The sequence below is a fragment of the Hoplias malabaricus genome, chromosome 18, assembly GCF_029633855.1.
Source record: "Hoplias malabaricus isolate fHopMal1 chromosome 18, fHopMal1.hap1, whole genome shotgun sequence".
Taxonomy (NCBI): Eukaryota; Metazoa; Chordata; class Actinopteri; order Characiformes; family Erythrinidae; genus Hoplias; species Hoplias malabaricus.
In genome coordinates, this window is record NC_089817.1 from 1,744,408 (window position 1) to 1,761,397 (window position 16,990).

Sequence of the window (16,990 nt, forward strand, 5' to 3'; positions counted from 1 at the left end):
AACTACAGAGGTGTTAATGTAGAACTACAGAGATGTTAATGTGGAACTACAGAGGTGCTAAGGTGGAACTACAGAGGTGTTGATGTGGAACTACAGAGATGTTAATGTGTAACTACAGAGGTGCTAAGGTGGAACTACAGAGGTGTTGATGTGGAACTACAGAGATGTTAATGTGTAACTACAGAGGTGCTAAGGTGGAACTACAGAGATGTTAAGGTGGAACTACAGAGGTGTTAGGGTGGAACTACGGAGGTGTTAATGTGTAACTACAGAGGTGTTAATGTGGAACTACAGAGGTGTTAATGTGGAAATACAGAGGTGTTAATGTGGAACTACAGAGGTGTTAAGGTGGAACTACAGAGGTGTTAATGTGGAACTACAGAGGTGTTAATGTGGAACTACAGAGGTGTTAAGTTGGAATTACAGAGGTGTTAATGTGGAACTAGAGAGGTGTTAATGTGGAACTAGAGAGGTGTTAATGTGGAACTACAGAGGTGTTAATGTGGAAATACAGAGGTGTTAATGTGGAACTACAGAGGTGTTAAGGTGGAACTACAGAGGTGTTAATGTGGAACTACAGAGGTGTTAATGTGGAACTACAGAGGTGTTAAGTTGGAATTACAGAGGTGTTAATGTGGAACTAGAGAGGTGTTAATGTGGAACTACAGAGGTGTTAATGTGGAACTACAGAGGTGCTAAGTTAGAACTACAGAGGTGTTAATGTGGAACTACAGAGGTGCTAAGGTAGAACTACAGAGATGTTAGTGTAGAACTACAGAGATGTTAATGTAGAACTACAGAGGTGTTAATGTGGAACTACAGGGATGTTTATGTGGAACTACGGAGGTGTTGAGGTGGAACTACAGAGGTGCTAAGGTAGAACTACAGAGATGTTAATGTAGAACTACAGAGGTGTTAATGTGGAAATACAGAGATGTTAATGTGGAACTACAGAGGTGTTAATGTGTAACTACAGAGATGTTAATGTAGAACTACAGAGGTGTTGATGTGGAACTACAGAGGTGCTAAGGTAGAACTACAGAGGTGTTAATGGGGAACTACAGAGGTGTTAATGTGGAACTACAGAGGTGTTGATGTGGAACTAGAGAGGTGTTAATGTGGAACTATAGAGGTGCTAAGGTAGAACTACAGAGGTGTTAATGTGGAACTACAGAGGTGCTAAGGTAGAACTACAGAGGTGTTAATGTGGAACTACAGAGGTGCTAAGGTAGAACTACAGAGATGTTAGTGTAGAACTACAGAGATGTTAATGTAGAACTACGGAGGTGTTGAGGTGGAACTAGAGAGATGTTAATGTGGAACTACAGAGATGTTAATGTGGAACTACGGAGGTGTTGAGGTGGAACTACAGAGGTGTTAATGTGGAACTACAGAGGTGCTAAGGTAGAACTACAGAGGTGTTAATGTGGAACTACAGAGATGTTAATGTGGAACTACAGAGGTGTTAATGTAGAACTACAGAGGTGTTGAGGTGGAACTACAGAGGTGTTAAGGTGGAACTACAGAGGTGTTAATGTGGAACTACAGAGGTGTTAATGTAGAACTACAGAGATGTTATTGTGGAACTACAGAGGTGCTAAGGTGGAACTACAAAGGTGTTGATGTGGAACTACAGATATGTTAATGTGTAACTACAGAGGTGCTAAGGTGGAACTACAGTGGTGTTGATGTGGAACTACAGAGATGTTAATATGGAACTACAGAGGTGCTAAGGTAGAACTACAGAGGTGTAAATGTGGAACTACAGAGGTGCTAAGGTAGAACTACAGAGATGTTAGTGTAGAACTACAGAGATGTTAATGTAGAACTACAGAGGTGTTAATGTGGAACTACAGAGATGTTAATGTGGAACTACGGAGGTGTTGAGGTGGAACTACAGAAGTGTTAATGTGTAACTACAGAGGTGCTAAAGTAGAACTACAGAGATGTTAATGTAGAACTACAGAGGTGTTAATGTGGAACTACAGATATGTTAATGTGGAACTACAGAGGTGTTAATGTGTAACTACAGAGATGTTAATGTAGAACTACAGAGGTGTTGAGGTGGAACTACAGAGGTGTTAAGGTGGAACTACAGAGGTGTTAATGTGGAACTACAGAGGTGTTAATGTAGAACTACAGAGATGTTAATGTGGAACTACAGAGGTGCTAAGGTGGAACTACAGAGGTGTTGATGTGGAACTACAGAGATGTTAATGTGTAACTACAGAGGTGCTAAGGTGGAACTACAGAGGTGTTGATGTGGAACTACAGAGATGTTAATGTGTAACTACAGAGGTGCTAAGGTGGAACTACAGAGATGTTAAGGTGGAACTACAGAGGTGTTAGGGTGGAACTACGGAGGTGTTAATGTGTAACTACAGAGGTGTTAATGTGGAACTACAGAGGTGTTAATGTGGAAATACAGAGGTGTTAATGTGGAACTACAGAGGTGTTAAGGTGGAACTACAGAGGTGTTAATGTGGAACTACAGAGGTGTTAATGTGGAACTACAGAGGTGTTAAGTTGGAATTACAGAGGTGTTAATGTGGAACTAGAGAGGTGTTAATGTGGAACTAGAGAGGTGTTAATGTGGAAATACAGAGGTGTTAATGTGGAAATACATAGGTGTTAATATGGAAATACAGAGGTGTTAATGTGGAAATACAGAGGTGTTAATGTGGAACTACATAGGTGTTAAGGTGGAACTACAGAAGTGTTAATGTGGAACTACAGAAGTGTTAAGGTGGAACTAGAGAGGTGTTAATGTGGAACTACAGAGGTGTTAATGTGGAACTACAGAGGTGTTAAGTTGGAATTACAGAGGTGTTAAGGTGGAACTACAGAAGTGTTAATGTGGAACTACAGAGGTATTAAGGTGGAACTACAGAGGTGCTAAGTTGGAACTACAGAGGTGTTAATGTGGAACTACAGAGGTGTTAATGTGGAACTACAGAGGTGTTAATGTGGAACTACAGAGGTGTTAAGTTGGAATTACAGAGGTGTTAATGTGGAACTAGAGAGGTGTTAATGTGGGACTACAGAACTGTTAATGTGGAAATACAGAGGTGTTAATGTCGAACTACAGAGGTGTTAATGTGGAACTACAGAAGTGTTAATGTGGAACTACAGAGGTGTTCATGTAGAACTACAGAGGTGTTAAGTTAGAATTACAGAGGTGTTAATGTGGAACTAGAGAGGTGTTAATGTGGAACTACAGAAGTGTTAATGTGGAACTACAGAAGTGTTAATGTGGAAATACAGAGGTGTTAATGTGGAAATACAGAGGTGTTAATGTGGAAATATAGAGGTGTTAATGTGGAAATATAGAGGTGTTAATGTGGAACTACAGAGGTGTTAAGTTGGAACTAGAGAGGTGTTAATGTGGGACTACAGAACTGTTAATGTGGAAATACAGAGGTGTTAATGTGGAAATACAGAGGTGTTAATGTGGAACTACAGAGGTGTTAAGGTGGAACTACAGAAGTGTTAATGTGGAACTACAGAAGTGTTAATGTGGAAATACAGAGGTGTTAATGTGGAACTACAGAGGTGTTAAGGTGGAACTAGAGAGGTGTTAATGTGGAACTACAGAGGTGTTAATGTGGAACTACAGAGGTGTTAAGGTGGAACTACAGAGGTGTTAAGGTGGAAATACAGAGGTGTTAATGTGGAACTACAGAAGTGTTAATGTGGAACTACAGAGGTGTTCATGTAGAACTACAGAGGTGTTAAGTTGGAATTACAGAGGTGTTAATGTGGAAATATAGAGGTGTTAATGTGGAACTACAGAGGTGTTAATGTGGAACTACAGAAGTGTTAATGTGGAACTACAGAGGTGTTAATGTGGAACTACAAAGGTGTTAAGGTGGATTGTGATTAATGGATTTTATGTTATGGTTCAGGTTACTTCTGTGTGTTGTTCCAGGTGTGCGTTCTCTGTAATAATCTAGAACCTTCAGTTCCTCCAGATGTTGGTGGATGGATGAGGAGATTATTCTAGTGCCAGACTCCTGGTTGCTAGGTGACAGTGCTGTGGCGCTTTAGCTCCTCCAGCTGTTACATAACGCCTGAGAGGTGGCTGAATTTAATTCCATATTTTTTTTTCCATATTTCTCTGTCACTGACGGACTGCCCTTAACTGCAGTCTGGCCACTTTATCAGAAACACCTGCCTTTAGCTTCACTCATCGGCATCTGTGTGAGTTACAGAGGAAAAAACTAGGAGCACAAGGTTAAAAATACCTTGTCTCTGTGTAAAAGAACAAAGAATGTGTTTTTGATAAAGTGGCCAGTGAGTGTCACCCCCCCCCCCACTTCTACTGACACTCACTGGCCACTTTATCAGAAACACCCCCCCTCTACTGACACTCACTGGCCACTTTATCAGAAACACCCCCCCTCTACTGACACTCACTGGCCACTTTATCAGAAACACCCCCCTTCTACTGACACTCACTGGCCACTTTATCAGAAACACCCCCCTTCTACTGACACTCACTGGCCACTTTATCAGAAACACCTCCCCCTCTACTGACACTCACTGGCCACTTTATCAGAAACACCCCCCCCTCTACTGACACTCACTGGCCACTTTATCAGAAACACCCCCCTTCTACTGACACTCACTGGCCACTTTGTCAGAAACACCTCCCCCTCTACTGACACTCACTGGCCACTTTATCAGAAACACCCCCCCTCTACTGACACTCACTGGCCACTTTATCAGAAACACCCCCCTTCTACTGACACTAACTGGCCACTTTATCAGAAACACCCCCCCTCTACTGACACTCACTGGCCACTTTATCAGAAACACCCCCCCTGTACTGACACTCACTGGCCACTTTATCAGAAACACCTCCCCCTCTAGTGACACTCACTGGCCACTTTATCAGAAACACATTCGTTGTTCTTTTACACAGAGACAAGGTATTTTTAACCTTGTGCGCCCAGGTTTTTCTTAGCTTGGTTTAGTGTTAATGTTAGGGTAAATATAAGGTTAGGTTCTACTTATTGTTCCCGTAATGCATGAAAACTTCTGTGACGTTTGCAATGTGTGTGTGTGGAGGAGTGATACCATTAAGCCTCTGAAGTGTGTGAGAACCTGTGGTTGAACTCTGTAGTTGATTTCAGAGCCTTTCTGTGGTTTTTCAGTCGTCTTTGTGATGTTTCTGAGCTCCTGACCTCAGCCGGCTTCAAAACAGCCCAGCGGTCAGTGCCGTGAATCACAGGCTATTTCAAGACCAGAGAGTTCTGAAAAATAAACACAGCTATTCCCATCGCTTTCCCCTTAGAGGTGCAGTACTTTTCTCCACTGATCAAACAACCATTATACTGACACCTAGTGGAGGCACACAGTCGCTCACACACTCATCGCATGTGTCGCAGGTTCATTAGTTCCACTCCGGAGAGAGATTATGGGGCCAGAACAGCACTGATTTTGCTGATAGAGAACCATTGACTTTGTGCTGGTAATGAACAGAACCGGTGGAGATTCTGGACCTGGCACCGGCACTGTGCCCAGGATAGGGGCCCGATTTAGCTACAGCAAGCTCAGCTGTTCTTCTAGCGTTCCCTGGATTCATTCAGGACTCAGTGGTCCACCAACCACTCCACACTTCACTCACAATAACCTCACCGCACCAATATAATCATACGGGTAAATGCAAACTTATAGGGCACAATCCTCCATGTATTTACATGAAAATTACAAGAACTGACAGGGAATGGCGTCTGTGCAGTTGACTGTAAAGCGTCCTTGGGTATCTAGAAAAGCGCTATATAAATGTAACAATAAATAAATTAATAAATATTATGCACTATAAATATAAAAGCATATTGAATATAACACTGTGGTAAATGTTTATTCTATGATGTATTTTAAATGTTAACATATATTTTTCAAAAACCAGTGGATGGTGTCTGTAGATCATATTTTTTTATGGAAGTCAACACCAGAGGCATGTTTCAGATCTTGAAAGTTGCAGAAAGCTCATCATCGTCTGGAAGAAACCCGAAAGTCTCCATCATTTCAGATTTTTTTCTCATACTTCATAAAAGAGCAGAACGTGGCCTGGACTCAGGATGAAGATATAATAGCAGGCTACGAGCGGACGCTGAAGTAGCTGCGTGTTCCCGAGGCCTGTGTTACCGGAACGTTTCTGATTGAAGCGTTTTTCCGTTCTTTCGCTTAAGTACCGGGAAATGGCCTCTTCTAATAAAGTGGCCTTTGAGTCTGTGTAAAGGGTATTTCCAATTTGTTCCTCTTTTTAACTGCAGTAACAGTCTCCACTCTGTGGGGAGGTTTTGGATTGTATGTTAACATTGCTGTGAGGATTTGGTGGCAGCTGTATAAACATTAGTGAATCATATATAGGGGTTGGGTGTTGAATGATTAATCCTGTTACTCCAACTCATCCCAAAACCATCGCATGGAGATGCATCATTCCCATCCAAACAGAGCCCAGTGCTGAGGGGCATTGCACAACTCCTGCCAGCACCTGGCATTGGGCCTCCTGACCTCAGGCTCATGTGAATTGCTCCTGAGCTGCTATTGGTCAGCAATGATCTTGGACATACAATAGGATTTGGATTATATTGAAATATTCCTGTCTTTCACACAGTATTTCCTGACCGTCTTCAGGGCAGCGTTATTAGACTGGACTCTAACACATTTTGAATGGCCTTGTATTTGTAGCGTGGAGCTGCAGTGGCAGCTGGAGGCAGAAGTGGAGCAGATGGAGCGATGCTGATGAAAGAGTGTGAATCTGAAATGCAGATTTGACTTGTTCAGCATATCGCAGCTGTAGTGTGTGTGTGTGTGGTGGTCCAGATAGCATGTTGTAGACAAAAGAAAAAAAGATGTTTACACACTCATATTTTGGGCATTATATAAGGACAAAAATAGCTTGTCTCTACAACTTAAATCATTACAGTTTAAAGAAAATATGTGTTTTTATGTTTTAAGGTAAGTTCTGAGCCAGGATTAGAGTTAAAGGTAGGCATAGGGTGAGGTTAGGTCAGATTTAGAGATAGCTGTAACCCTTAAACCTTACCCTAAATTTTACTTATGCTTAGAATTATGGCAATTTTCCACTGCATAGTCCTTACTCTACTGGATTCTACTCTCTGATTGGTCCCTGGTTGGTTTCCCACAGCTCCCCCATGAAATGTATCTGGTGTCGTCTCTAACCCCCATCTCTAAGGGGAACGGTGGTCTTTGGAAACCACAACAACGGCGGTGGTAACGTTAAGCGGTGTTTACTCATGGTGTATTGGCGTGTTGTTGTTGTTTGGGACTGAACACAGCTCCGTCATCAGTTCAGACAGATCAGTAGAGTTTGTTCCTTCCTTGTTGCAGCGTCCAGCTCTCGCTGGATTCTTTCGTCGGCCACCGATCCAAGGAGCGTTTGAACCTCTTCAAAAGACCACAGCGTCATTTTACGAGCTGCCGTCGTGAGTCGGATAAAAAAAAACGTGATCTCTGCTGCAGCTGGAGATTTTACAGATGGAGAGTTGGTGCTGGTCGTCTGCGTTGCGTGGCATAGAGTGACGACTCTCTCTGGACGATCAGCGCTCTGCAAGATTTACACGCCACGGTTTAGTCCCTACTCGGCTCGCTCTGAACCACGAGAGAACAACCACTAAACAAGAACCCGCTTCCAGAACCAGGACCTGGACCTGATTCACCTGGTGGAGGAGAACAGTACAGTAGAGTGAAAAAGTGAAAAAGCACCATTGGTTGCACATTTGGCATTGAGTGTAGTGAGCTCAGACGCAGTGTCCCATTTTATTTCATGCTTTTATTTTAGCTGAAATTGCACAAAGAGCCTAATCTCACCAGGCCCAAAGCCAAGAGGCCAACAGAAAGATAAAGGACTTGCACTGTGGAACATTGGAACTGTGTTCTCTGGAGTGATGCAGCTCCATCCAATACATTGTGGATGATTTGGGGTGGTGAGTGTTTATCCTGAACTGACATTTATCCAGCGGAAAGCCATCAAATCCTCACAGCAATGTGGTTTAAGGTTAAGGTTAAGGATTTTATGATTTTTGCAATTAAACATCCTCTGTAACATTAATGATGTAATATTAAATATTAAACACATTACTCAATGTTGTGATTCCAACTTCACCACATCAAAATAAAAGTCCCTGTAGAGCAGCAGCGGGGCACTGGAACAAGGAGCTGCAGGAAAAGTGCTGAGCTGCTGCTCTGAACATGGCACAGCATTTTCATATTTCATGTTTCATATCAGTGTTGCTGCAGGATGATTTATTAATTCAGTTTCCCCAAGTTTAAAAGAATCTTTTTTGGTTAAATCTTAGTTTTCTCTTTTTTCTCCTCTTCCAATATATTAACATTGGTGTGAAGATTTGATGGCATTCAGCTATAGGAGCATAACTGAGGTCAAGTGCTGATACTGGACGGTTAGTTCTGATTCACAAGCTTCACTCCAGCTCGTCGTAAAGCTATTGGCTGGGTCTCTATCAGTGCAGAGAACACAGTTCCACTGCTCCACAGGGAACACTGCTGTGTGCAGTTGATAGCATTTAGCTTTGGAAACTTTGTGAACTCCTCTTTCACCACATAACAACATTCGTAGTTAACTTATAAGGCTCTAACGTGTCAGTGTAGGCTCCTGAAGTCTGAACCAATGGAGCTTGGCAGTAATCTATTGTGATGCAGCAGAGAAACAATTCTGATTGGACAGTTTTAAGCCTTTTGTTTGCAACAGAAACTTAACAATGCAGTGAGAGTAGTACCACAGTGTTGTCAGAGTTAAAAAAAATAATAATATGATGATCGTATTCAATAAGTCCTACAAGAACAAGCAATGATTTAGTGCACAGAAATGTTTACACCACTCTTTATTTCCTTGGCTCGCCCTCAGTTTAACTCTGTACACTTTGGCCAGTAGGGGACGCAGTCAAACTCCGCCTATGAGAACAATCATTGGCTCATGAGTCTCTGTACTCCAGCTTTTCCGTTGGCTCCTGAAACATCCAAATGTATCAGGGCGTGATTCATGTACAACCCCAATTCCAATGAAGTTAGGACGTTGTGTAAAATATATGTAAATAAGGTACTGGTAGGTGGAGTTTGATTTCACACACTGAAGCTGATTTATCAACTGTGCTCAGTCGTATGAAAGTTTCATGAATGAGATGGTGAAGACTTCGTACCTCATTCTGTGAGGGCAGCTCTAAGCAGTCAGGGCCATTCTGACTTTATTCTTTAAAAATCTAGGAATGTAAATAAATATAAATCCACCACTCGTTTATCAGCAGTGTTACTGGGATGTTTCATTTTTATTTCAACTTTAAACAAATATTTCTGACACATTCTTGAGTCTCTGTCTTTTCCCAGCCTCCAGTCTTTAAAGCAGCACAGAAGAATCAAGAAAATGTTTATCTTTCAATCTTCTTTCTCATTTATTTTTGGGCCATTCTTACTTTCCGTCTGAAGTCCCCTGCGTTACATGAGAGAGAGAGAGAGAAAGAGAGAGAGAGAAAGAGAGAGAGATAAAAAAAATAAAGCAAAGACAAGAAAAGTAAGGCCACACGAATAGATTGCACACTAGAAAACACCAATGACAGACTCTTTTGGCGAAAAAGAACGGTGCTTTGTTCGTCTTGTCCTGGAATGCCGTTCCTCGAACGGAACCTGTGTCTCAGGGGAAAGAGGTGAAATAAAAAACTGGGAAAAGTGTCACATAATAACAGCCACGAAGGCTATTTTTCTCCTGTTTGTTTGATCCCAGCGCCTCCCGCTGCTTTTACTCCAGAATACACTGTTATAAAAACACAGGAACGTTTCATTTCTCTTTTTTTTCTCTTCTTTCTCACGAGGGTCAGTCGAAGTTGTCCTGTGATGTTCTGTGCCACGTGTGAAGTTTTATTTCATTTAGTATTTTTTAAATCTGATGAAGTAAATGAGAAGGGTTTTCGTCATGTTTTATCGCTGCCGTAACAAAACCATGAGACAATAATAATAATATAATAATAATAATAATAATAAATACCTCTGGAAAAGAATAACATTTATTAGCACATATTACAAAATACATTTCCTAAATTATTTCCCCTTCTCTGGCATGTTCAATATTGTAGATTAAACATTGTACTCTTTTATTTACTTTAACATAAGGAGATTGTACTTTCCACACGTTTTGATACGACAGCGACATTTTGATTGATGGCAAAACAAGGACATAGTGTCATTGATGCGAAGCACTACAGCACCCCCTTGTGGGCCACTGTTTGAGAAATAGAGCCCCAGTTGGTGCAGTTCCTAATCGTGAGTGAGACAGTATGTGAGTTAGTGGCTGAGTGATTATGTATGATAAATGAGTGAGTATGTATGTGAATGAGTGAGTGAGCATGTATTTTTTTTTGTGAGTGAGTCTGAGTGAGTTACAAACCATTTCAATGAGGTGCTTCGCATTCTAAAAATAAAGGGGGACACAATATTTATTTTTGTACATCGTATCCATAAACGAAAGCTTTTACATCAGAGTGACCAGTGAGTAACGGCCGAGTAACACCACTGTCCTGCAAAAATAACAATGCTGTAGCAAAGGAATCTTCATATATCTGGTCATTACCATTAAAACTTCTCATTCTGAAAGTGTTGTCAGGAAATTATCAGATTATTCACCTGTTTCTAAACAGTATATATATATATATTTTACCCTTGGGCTCCCCCTATAGTTGCAGAGTGTAATTTACTTTTACAACACTGTCTTTAAATCAGGGTAGATGTGGGGGTAGTTCCCTGCCCTTCTTCAGAAGTTACATAGTGTAGTGTTCGAGTGCTGAGCCTGGAGTAACCACAACAGAGACTCTATTCTCCCTGTTACAACTCGGTGACTCTGTAACACCTTTATAATTACTATGCAATGTGGCTTTGAATTGGTTGTGAGTGATTTTATCTTTAGTGAAAGTGCCATTTTCTTTCTGCCATTGATTTGTTTCAAACAGCATTTCTGAAATCAAGTTAAAAGACAAGCCACTGGAATAACACACTCTTTCCAGATAAACATCATTAAAATCAATAAAACAAAGCAAGAATCTCACAATATTCTTACAGCAATCTCAGAATTAGAAATGTTATGGACATTGACCAGATTTCAGAGGCTCTGACAGAGTAAGAGATATTTGTACTGGAGAGGTTCATTTTCAACGTGATGCTGAACTGGCCATGATCTTCAGAGGGAGGTCCTTCATTTCCTTTCGTAGTCGGTGAAATATTGGTACGATGCCTCAATAAACAAAGCAATTACAAGATCGAGGTTCCTTGGTTGGACCTCTGTGATCTCCAGGAACTGTCCGGCGAATCGATCTCAAATCTCCTTGTGAAATTTTATGAAATTCCTCTTGGAGTTTGATCATGTATTTGCAGTTCTTTGTTGTTGGAACTCGTCAGAAATGGAGGGTGAGACATATTCACACACGTAAAGGACAGAGAGGAGGACGGCTGTCTCTTTTCCAGTCCTTTGTCCAGGTTTTTTTTTTTTTTTTTTTTTGAGGGGTAGAGGGGTAGGTTTAGGAGATTGTTCTTGGCGTTGAAGACTCCAGGGCGTATTTACAGGACCCGGTTGGCCAGCATAATGGAGATCATCACGGTTGCCATGGAAACGCCAAACCCAGATGCAGAAGACTGCATGGCTCTGTTGTTCTCCGACTGGTGAGAACCCAGTGAGTCAATGGAGCCGTCAATGTCGGGGTCCAGCAGGCTCTGGAAAAGGAGAATGTAGAGTAAATAAAATGCATTAGAGAGAGTTAAAAGTGATCATTTTTTGCTGCTTTTCTACTGCATTTACCCGACTCTACTGTTCTCTACTGGACTCAAACCCTGTCTCTAAGGGGAACAATGGTCTTTGGAAACCACAACAACGGCGGTGGTAACGTTAAGCGGTGTTTACTCATGGTGTATTGGCGTGTTGTTGTTGTTTGGGACTGAACACAGCTCCGTCATCAGTTCAGACAGATCAGTAGAGTTTGTTCCTTCCTTGTTGCAGCGTCCAGCTCTCGCTGGATTCTCTCGTCGGCCACCGATCCAAGGAGCGTTTGAACCTCTTCAAAAGCCCACGGCGTCATTTTACGAGCTGCCGTCGTGAGTCGGATAAAAACAAACGTGATCTCTGCTGCAGCTGGAGAATTTACAGATGGAGAGTTGGTGCTGGTCGTCTGCATTGCGTGGCGTAGAGTGACGTCTCGCTCTGGACAATCTGGACAATGTTCTCTGAACAGCCACTAAACTAGAATCCACTTCCAGAACCAGGACCTGATTCACCTGGTGGAGGAGTGGAACAGTAGAGAGTTGAGTAGGGATTCTTCAGTGGAAAAACACAGTTCCAGTGTTCCTCAGTTCAGCTGATGGCACCTATGAGCTATTTTGACTCTTTAAAGGTCATGTGATGAACAGACGTGTGTGTGTGTGTGTATGTGTGTGTGTTTGGTCTTCAAAAAGCTTTCCCCATCTTTCACAGTTGAGTTTTAAGCTGATCCCCCCTGAGCCCTGAGCATTTTGGCTTCTCTGGACTCCCAGCTCACCGCAAGTAATCACACTCCTGCAGCTGGAAAACAGCAGAGACCAGCTCTAACTCAGAGCAGCTCTAAGAGGAACGGCGTTCTCACACTTACCTGGTCTGCACATTCAAAACTGCTGGAGGGAGAACACTTCTGACCCCCGTCCTGAGGGAACACAGAGACACGAACATGAATAAGACCCCAGACCTTCAGGAGAAAGTCGTGTCCTGCACAGTCCCCACCTTACTTTTATATAATGAAAGGGAAATTATTTTGAGTGGATCAGACACAGTAGTGCTTCTAAACCACTCAGTGTCCTGTGTCACTGATGAAGGACTAGAGGACGAGCGACACACACTGTGCAGCAACAGATGAGCTACTGTCTCTGACTTTACATCTACAAGGTGGACCAACGAGGGAGGAGTGTCTCACAGAGTGGACAGAGAGTGGACACAGGGTTTATAAACTCCAGCAGCACTGCTCTGTCTGATCCACTCTACACCAGCACAACACACACTAACACACCACCACCACGTCAGTGTCACTGCAGCGCTGAGAATGATCCATCACACTTGTTCTGTGGGTGCCCTGAGCGCTGAAGAACAGGGGGAAGGGGAGTAATAAAGTATGCAGAGCAACAGGTGGACTGTAATTGTAGAACTACAGAGTGCTGCTGTGTGCTCAGTGACAGTCAGTGTAGAAACAAGGAGGTGGTTTTAATGTTATGGCTGACTTGTGTGGCAGATTGAAGACTGGTGTGTAACGCTTTCATTTCTGTGCTCTATTCATGAGCAGCATCCCCCGGAGGATACACACCTCTTCGAAAGGAAACGGATCACGATGCACAGACACAAGTATTTATTAAATATTACCAACACCTGGTGTGCTCTCCTCACAGAGAGAAAAGTTTCAGAGAAAGAGAGAGAGAGAAAAAGAAAAAATAGAGCAAATGTAGTGAAAAGAGAAATGAGAATAAAGAGCAGAGAGAGAGTAAAAGTAAAAGACAGAAAAAAAAACACAAAATGAGTGAACAGAAAAATGAGAGTAAAGAGAGAGAGAGAGAGAAAAAGGAATGAGAAAAGTGAGAAATAAGAGAAGAGAATGTGAAAGGAGAGAAATAAGAGAGGGAAGAAAAAGTCTCTCTGCCTCCTAGCTGCTGCAGGGGCGTCCAAACCCAGGCTAAGGGGCACTGCTTTGTTTACATTTCCATGGCAATATCACACCATGATGTGACCCACCCCCTCAGCTCTTAACAACAACAGTGGGGGATTTTTTTGGGCTTTAACTTCTATTAATCTGTATTACTGTGTATATATATGATTTTAACATACATTGTTTAAAAGGTATATAACGTTATATAATTGGCTTATCAAACCCAGGTCCAGTTACTGTGCCGCAGCAGCTAATGCAGCATTTACGAAATCAGTTGGAAGTGTATTTGAGCTTCTGGGGCTGTGCCTGATTCTCCTGTTCTGGAGCTGCTCGGTGAGTGGGGTTTGAGCGCGTATCTGATTCCCTCTCGCCTTTAATCTCAGAAATCTCCCCACGGCTGTTTTACAGAGAAGAAAGAAAGAAAATAGACCACTTTTCTCCAAAGATGACGGATCACATAAATCCAGGACTGTTCCAAATAAAGCACCGGACGATGCTCAAAATTAAATAAACGTATTAGCGTACGGAAGGGCTCAGGAGACACAAATAACCAGCGCTGTGTACAGGATCCACCTGAGGATTTTTCTGAATGCTCAAAACAAATGGTTCTTCTCAACTAGTCTCAACTGGATCCTACTGAACTCTACTGGTTTCTACCGGACTCTATTTGTCTCTCCTGGACTCTACTGTGCTCTACTGGTCTCTACTGTTCTCTACTGGACCCAACTGGACTCTATTGATCTCTGCTAGACTCTACTTTTAATACATTTTACGTATAATGTTAGGGATCTAATTTTCTTGTGTTGTCCCTCTGTTGGACAGGCATACGTTTGGGGTAAAGTATGACGTGCGTTACGTCTGAGATTAGTGGTGGGATTAGTCAGTGTTGTGTCTCTGACCTGTAGGTTTGCACAGGTGGAGAAGACGCAGGCGCTGTCCACTGGAGTGATGTGGTTGGAGCTGACAGGTTTGGTGATGACGGGTTTGGTGATGATGGCTGGCTGGAGGTGGGGTTTCTCTGAGGGGACGGCAGACTGAGATTCTGTGATCGGGAGAAAACCAGCGTCAGCTCCGTAACCAAACGCCTGGATCGCGTTCCCTAAAAACACAGAATACACTCAGCATCAGGTGAAAACAGACGAATGGACAGACAGAGAGACAGAGAGGAGAGACAGACTGACAGAGAGACAGACAGGCTGATGGACAGACAGAGAGACAGACAGGCTGATGGACAGACAGATGGACAGACAGAAAGACAGACCAACATGTTGATGGACAGACAGACAGAAAGACGGACAGGTTGATGGACAGACAGACAGACAGGTTGATGGATTAGAGAGGGTTAAATGCAGGTTGTATCCCAGTTCTCTCAGACAGGCACTGCCCTGCTGTTTGACCTTCAGCACTGTGACAGAAGTGTGCACTTCAGTGAAGGCCCTAGGGCTCAGAGTGAGTAACTGGGACAAGGCCGGACTCACTCAGGCAGGTGTTCTCTCGAAAATCTCGCAGGAACGCCTCACACTCCGCCTCCTGGTTACCGCTGCCACGGCAACTGCACCACGGCGAGATGGTGATGTTGGTGTGGTTTGCGTCCACATAGTTTGGGGTCACCTCGGAACCTGAAAGGACACACACACACACACATAGAGGCTAATGATTGGACGTGTCGTTTTGATTTAGCGAGACTGATTTGATGTTCGCTCTAAAGACGAGAAAATGTCCTTCAGCAAAAATGTGTTGACCTTCTTCTTAAAACCTGAGCTGTGACCACGGGGCAGGTCAGAGAATCCACAGCTTCACAAGGAGTGTAATATTCTGTGTGCGTGTGTGTGTGCCTGTCTATCTATCTGTCTCTTTCTCTTTCTATCTCTGCTTACTCTTTCTCTCTGTTTCTCTCTCTGCATCTGTGATTTTATCTGTATGTGACCCCCTTCCCGTGTGTGTGTGTGTGTGTGGGTGTGTGTGTGTGTGTGGGTGTGTGTGTGTGTGTAATCACCGATCAGTCCCACATAGGACACTAGGCAGCCATGGTAATTATCGTTTGGACAGCTCGTTAACGTGTGAGGACTCGTCTGACAGTTCATGTGGAAATCCGCAAGTCTGGACCTGAAATAAACAAACAAACAAACAAACAATTAACCCACTCACTTCCGTCCTCATTATGCACTATCAACATGGTCACCACTACCATCACCTTCATCTTCATCATCAGCACAACCTTCATCATCATCACCTTCATCAGCACCACCTTTAAGCAGCGGCGCAATATATTGTTCTTCTATTTTTCAGTATTCTTATTATTCTGCGTTTCCTTGTCCGCTTAATTTGTCCTGCAGTTTTTGAGCTAACGACTCCGCTCCACCTGGAAATCATGCGTGTTATAACAATGATGTAGGCTTGTATACAGCTTTCCGATACCCACACTCATTCACCCGCTACACTCGTTTTTCACTCCATTTTTCCTTAGTCATTTCTATGGAATTAATTTTCAAAGTGCTCTAACTCGGTCAATTTTCAAGCTATGAACACGTGATTTCAGACAGTCGGACCTGAGTGCACTGGGACCCGTCATGTCCATTTTCTGATCTCTTGCCCTTTCTATCCCTCCTTCAAAATCCCTCCATTCATTTGAATGGGTGACAGCTAGAGTGCGTGATGTCACCGCACTCTAGCTTCTCTGCCCGAAAACCATTTTTTCACTTTTTAGCCAAAAAAATCACCATAACTTCCTTATAGTTTCACCAAGAAACTTCATTTAGGGGAAACATTTCCTTTCTAGCACCTGTAAATTTAAACATTTTTGAAAATACGGTTTTTAGGTTATGAATTTTTGTTCGGCACAAGGGAGGCTTTCGGAGAGTTCAATGTAGTTTAAGGCCGGCTCAGAGTGCGGTTTCTAAATTTTTCACCTGCTTTTAACTCGTCATAACATGCTCAATCTGCAGATTTTTTATACCAGATCGATCCCCAGACTCTCCTTGTTGCAACGGTATATACATTTAAGTGATTTGGGAAAAATCACCATTGGTGAAAAAACACCATCAATTCTCACTCAAAGTGCAAACATTTTTACACCATCTCAATCACCAGAATTTCCTTGTCACTACGGTATGTTTCATTCATTTTGGGCCCTGGAAAAGTTTTCAAGCTACGGGTGGATTTTGGGGAGTCCCCCCCGCCCCTCGAAATTCATTGAATCGTGAGTCTGTCGGTTGTGTTCTGTGAGCATATGTGTGTGACAGAGAGAGGGGGGGAGGGGGAGAGGTGTGAAGGACAGAAATAAATAGGCAGTCTCTAACACT

At 42.8% G+C, this 16,990-nt stretch overlaps 1 protein-coding gene across 2 annotated transcripts in view; it reads right to left on the minus strand.

Moving 5' to 3' along the window:
* Positions 1–9,299: 9,299 nt before the first annotated feature.
* gfra2b (GDNF family receptor alpha 2b) overlaps positions 9,300–16,990 on the minus strand; it is a 74,863-nt gene continuing 67,172 nt past the window's right edge. Inside the window, exons 5-9 of one of the 2 annotated variants that reach the window (XM_066650974.1) lie at positions 15,685–15,794; positions 15,167–15,307; positions 14,588–14,787; positions 12,651–12,701; positions 9,300–11,742 (exon numbers count right to left, since the gene is read on the minus strand). In XM_066650974.1, the coding sequence (XP_066507071.1) occupies positions 11,590–11,742; positions 12,651–12,701; positions 14,588–14,787; positions 15,167–15,307; positions 15,685–15,794 (655 nt within the window). In that variant the 3' untranslated portion in view covers positions 9,300–11,589. The remainder of the gene's footprint in view (positions 11,743–12,650; positions 12,702–14,587; positions 14,788–15,166; positions 15,308–15,684; positions 15,795–16,990) is intronic. The other variant, XM_066650975.1, reaches the window with a different exon arrangement.